This window comes from Benincasa hispida, chromosome 9 (assembly GCF_027475165.1).
Source record: "Benincasa hispida cultivar pf3 chromosome 9, pf3_genome.v1.1, whole genome shotgun sequence".
Classification (NCBI taxonomy): domain Eukaryota; kingdom Viridiplantae; phylum Streptophyta; class Magnoliopsida; order Cucurbitales; family Cucurbitaceae; genus Benincasa; species Benincasa hispida.
Window position 1 is genome coordinate 17,735,068 of NC_143486.1, and position 4,920 is coordinate 17,739,987.

Consider the following 4,920-nt stretch of genomic DNA (forward strand, 5'->3'; position numbering starts at 1 on the left):
TCATCTTTGAGTTTTGAGTTTAATTTCCATCATCAAGTTTCTTGATATATTTCTACTATTGAATTATTAGTTTAATTTTCATTTTATTCCTAGATTTGTTTTACTAATGTTCGCTTTTTTAATATTTGATATTAACTTTCAGTTAATTAATTAAAATAATTATGACATGAACTTTCAGTTAATTAATTAAAATAATTATGACGTAAAATATTTGTGAAGTATTTTAATTAATTTTGATAATGATAAAAATGAGTGGAAACTAATTTAATTTTTTTTAAATAATCAATAAACATTGATACTGATTACTAACTATTAGAAGTGGGTATTTAGTAAAAAATAAGTGAAAATTTGAAACAAATAAAAACTAAATGTCTGATGCCTTTTCACAATATTCAATTCATTGCAAAGGAAACTACTCCAATTCTTGAATATAACCAAATTGGACAATTACCATTTTGCCTTCAACCCACAGATGATCATTTGAGAATAGAAACCACACAAGCAGAGATTTCAACAAAGCTTTCACAGCAAAGTTCCATAATGTCAATGGCGATCCCACAGACCTTTTAATCGCTCCTTTGCAAGCTTCGACCTCCCGAGGTGCATCCACATCGTTGTAAATATTATACTCCTTCGACAAAAGATGCCACATTGAGCTTCGTATCGTCATAGTGGTTACAAGTCAGCACATTCCTTCACCACGGGATCAGTCATATGGTTGATGAAGCTCTCATCAGCATTCGCTAGCATTTCTTCGAGGATCAACTCGGTACCCTTTTCATGTCGACTTTTTGCTGCAAGGATCGACCCTGAGGCTCGAAATGTAGAGGTAAACACGGGATGCTTTCATACATGTACCTGCAATGAGATTGGCTGCAACCAAAGATAAAGATTGGTTAAGAGGGGAAAATGACAGATAAACAAACAGAATTTGGTGTCAAAGGCTGAAGCTTTTGTCTCTGCAAGACACAGCCTATGTGTAGAGTTCACACTCAGCAATCAATGGAAATTCTAAAGTACATAAGATCATGATGTCATGAAATCCCATCAAGTAGAATTCAATATTTGAAAGAATACATGTCATCAAAGATGATATTCTCCAATATCTGAAATAACGCAAGCTTAAGAAATGTACTTTTCAGATCTGCACCAATCAAGATATATGGTAGAGATTTTTGGATCCTCCATATTGGCTACTTTATGCCAATAAACTTCTTCAAATGTATATATTTTGATAATGAAATCTCAAAGTGTAAGTAAAAGAAGATAGTATTTAATCAACTCATGAACTCAATATCATCATCAGATTCCACATCTTTCTGTTTAAACCCCTGTTTGATAACACATTTAGTTTTTGGTTTTGAACCCACAAGTTTCCATGTTTTGTTCTCTCTTTTCTACTAATCTTTTAAGAAACAAAGTCATTTTTTTAAAACTTAAAAAAATAGTTTAAAAACCTTTTTTCTTCTAGAACGAGGGAAAAACAAACATAAATTTCAAACATAAAAAACCAAAAACTAAGGGTATGTTTGGGGCAAGAATTATCCTAAACTGTAATAACCACATCTTGCTCCAATAAATACTATTTTGCAATCCCCAACTAGTTACAGTCAACACTATTTCAAAATCCCCATTTGCTATAGTATTAACTATTTACTACCGTTTTTATTATTTTACATCCATCATTTTTCTATTTTTGCTACAGTGTTTACTATTTTCTTCTCAAACTAAAATAGATTACACCCCAAACACATACTATTATAACCCAAATTAAAATAATCTACACCCCAAATACAAACTATTATAACCTAGGATTATAATAACCAACTCCTTGCCCCAAACACCCCCTAAAGTGTTATCAAATGTGACCTTAGCATTGCAAGTGAGTGGTGAAACAGTTTATATGAACAAAGCAAATCATTTTGCTGTCTAATACCTGAAATCTTGGAAACTTTCGAAACTCGAGAGATTTGCCTGTAAATCTAACAAATTTAAGAAACAACTGGACAGTGACCGTACCTGCTTTCAAACGGATTAGATATCGACTACCAGCAGCCAATCAAATGTGCAGAGGATCAAGCATCAGCTACGCTGTCATAATTCTGCAGATTTGTTATCTAAATTGAAAAGGAAAAAGTTCACAATTCAATTCATTAAAAGAAAGCCTGGAGAAAGCAGGACTGTCTGCTTAACCTTTAGTAGGTTCAGCTTATCTACATCCTAGAACGTCACCATGAACTTTTCGTTATAGATTATTAACATAAATTAAAATATAAAAGCATTTGATTACAGAAAAGGAAAAAAAAAAACGATGTTTCTTCGTATTTATTTACAGAAACCGTCAGCCAGAACTGCGTAGCAAAATAACTATTCAAAAATCAAGGCCATACGAGCAACCAAGCTGGCACCTAGGATCTCAACTTCAAAAAACTCCTCAAATCAGCCACCCTTTTGCCTTCTAGATGAGAAAAACCAGAAACGAGCTATGCAGCAGAACTGCATCAACAAGATAGTACAAAATCAGACTAGGAATACTTGGAAACTTCTATTCGATCCATCAATCATAACGAGTAGCTAAAAAATACGCACTTAAACGAGGGGGGATTGGATATATTGCTTTCATTTGGGGGAAAGCTTTTAATGTACTGAACAGAAATGAAACCACTACTACCGCCAACAGCAGGTTCAGGTGACCCCTGCAATATCGAACTGCTTCTGGAGCTTATTCCTGTAAACACAGTTAAACAAAATGCCCCTAAGACCATAATGCTAGAAAGAGGCAAACTAAAAACCAGATTGAAGGATCCAACAATATGAATGCCCTTCCCAAACCGCAGTAATATAGCAGAGGCTGATAAATCGAAGCAGTTCAAGTTTTTAAGACCAAGCAGTTCCTAGAAGTAAAAGTTATACTGTAATAGGACCTTATAATAAGCTTACCTTGAATGATGATTACAAGGAAGAAGAGGAATGTGATAATCATGGCAGGTATGCAACTATTGAAAGAAGATGTTTTCTCTGCTTTTGCTTTCTTCAATGCTTTCATTCGCTCTGCTCTTGCACGCTTTTTCATGGCAAGTACTGCAATTTCCTTCACCATCATTCTGTCAGCGGCATCAAGTGAAGGACCTTTGGGCGGACGTGGTGGCTTCGGAGCCTTTTTCTTATTCTTATGCTTACCTCTAGCATTATTTTTCTCCATATGCACAAAAACTTCATGATCGTCTTCCCCTTCCAAATTCTTATCTATCAACACTTCTATGTTCTCGTCAGCAATGATGTTGGCAACAGAATTAGCAAAATTACTGTTTGAGGCTACGAGTCGCTCATCTTTTAGCAGTGAATCATCGGTCAACCTACTCCAAATATTCTTTACATCTCTTTTGATTGAACTTGGTTCCACACTTCCAACCTCTTTAACGATCTTCCCCCCACTTTCGAGATCGGATGTGAGGTCCCTTTCTCTTAAAGCCATGTACCCAATCTCATAGCCTTTTGACTGTAAAAGCCAAAATTCACTCCACACAACAAAAGAATAGAGAAAAGGGAAGTCGAAACTCCTCTATGAATGTTCAATTCCAATCAACTTTCTGAATCGCTGTAACATAACAATGGCTATAAAGCTATGAAAAGGGAAAATGTAAAAACACTGAGCAATTCAATAAAATGAAAATTTCAACATACTTCAAATGCAAAACTTCAAAAGTCTTGAAATAACCGAACCATACTCAGAAAGTCAATCTCAAGGACATCAAAAGGGCCTCCAAAGAATCTAACCCATGAGTCTCCTAAATTAACACAAAATAAGCAAGAAAAAAACAATCAAAACAAGAAAAAAAAAATACAAATTCCCAAACATATAAAAAAAGGTTAACAACATAATTAACATAGCATTGGTTAAAATAGAAAAAGAACAAAAAAGCCCACCCCATAAAAGCAATAGTTGAAGAAGGAAAAAAAAAACAACACAGGAAATGAGCCGACACCAATATTTCGATACCACTAACCAAACAACAACTTTGGTAATGCCCAAACAAACTTAACAAAACACACAAAAAAAATGATAAAAACAAGAATCCACAAACAACAACACCATTAAAATCCCCGAAAACCCATCATCCCAGCAATGATAATAGAAAAACTAAACAGAGGATCCAAGCAAGCAGAAATTAAAAAGAAACCCATTAAACACAAACATAAAATGGAACAAACAAGTCGCACAATAACCTAAAATGAGCCGAATCGAATAACCCAGAAACCCAATAGCAAGGATTCAGTAGAACGACAAAATCGAAATCGATTTCGATACTGTTCTTCTAATCATCTGAAAATTAAAAACAAGCATTATAGGAAAAAGGAAAATATAGTTTAATGAAATGGGTCATCGTAAAATAATGGAAGTAAACCTTTCTTTGTCAAAATCAGGCGAGAGAATTTGTTCTGATCGGAGACGGCGACCGACGACTGAGTCAATCCTTAGATGATATTTATATTCACTTGAAACGGGTCAAAAACCAATGGAAACAATAATTCCCCATGAAATTTGATTTTGAAATCGTCGGCCACATTTGGAAATTTCTGGAACCGGTAAAGTTTGTTGTTTTGGGGTTTTTTTTTTTTTTTTTTTTTTTTCCATTTCTTCTTTTGAGGGTGAATTACTTTAATTTTGATGGGGAAATTAGTTTCTTTATGCTAATTGTTATGTTGAATTAAAAATTAGTTTCAATAATTTGCGAAAATATAGGCTTTTTTTTGTGTGTAGAAAAATAGATTTTTCCCCTCAAAATTGGAACCTTATTTTTCTTCCTTGAATTATTTTTAATTTTTAATTGTGTGCCTAATATAATAGATTCATAATTTTTTTTAAAAGAAAAATTTAAAATATCTTTGAATTTTCAATTTGTTGTGTCTAATAAGTCA

General features: G+C 33.6%; 1 protein-coding gene across 23 annotated transcripts; it reads right to left on the reverse strand.

Moving 5' to 3' along the window:
* Positions 1 to 325: 325 nt before the first annotated feature.
* LOC120085950 (uncharacterized) lies at positions 326 to 4,627 on the reverse strand. 23 transcript variants are annotated; one of them, XM_090317686.1, is made up of 7 exons: positions 4,407 to 4,627; positions 3,685 to 3,788; positions 2,941 to 3,598; positions 2,590 to 2,728; positions 2,409 to 2,496; positions 2,020 to 2,045; positions 326 to 873 (listed from the first exon to the last, which is right to left on the reverse strand). In XM_090317686.1, the coding sequence occupies exons 3-5, from the start codon at positions 3,473 to 3,475 to the stop codon at positions 2,484 to 2,486; spliced, it is 687 nt and encodes a 228-aa protein (XP_090173812.1). In that variant the 5' UTR covers positions 3,476 to 3,598; positions 3,685 to 3,788; positions 4,407 to 4,627; the 3' UTR covers positions 326 to 873; positions 2,020 to 2,045; positions 2,409 to 2,483. The 23 variants fall into 23 exon arrangements, with proteins under 23 accessions (XP_090173812.1, XP_090173805.1, XP_090173800.1 ...); XM_090317679.1 differs by having other exon boundaries at positions 2,020 to 2,091; XM_090317674.1 differs by having other exon boundaries at positions 2,020 to 2,102.
* Between the last annotated feature and the right edge of the window lie 293 nt (positions 4,628 to 4,920).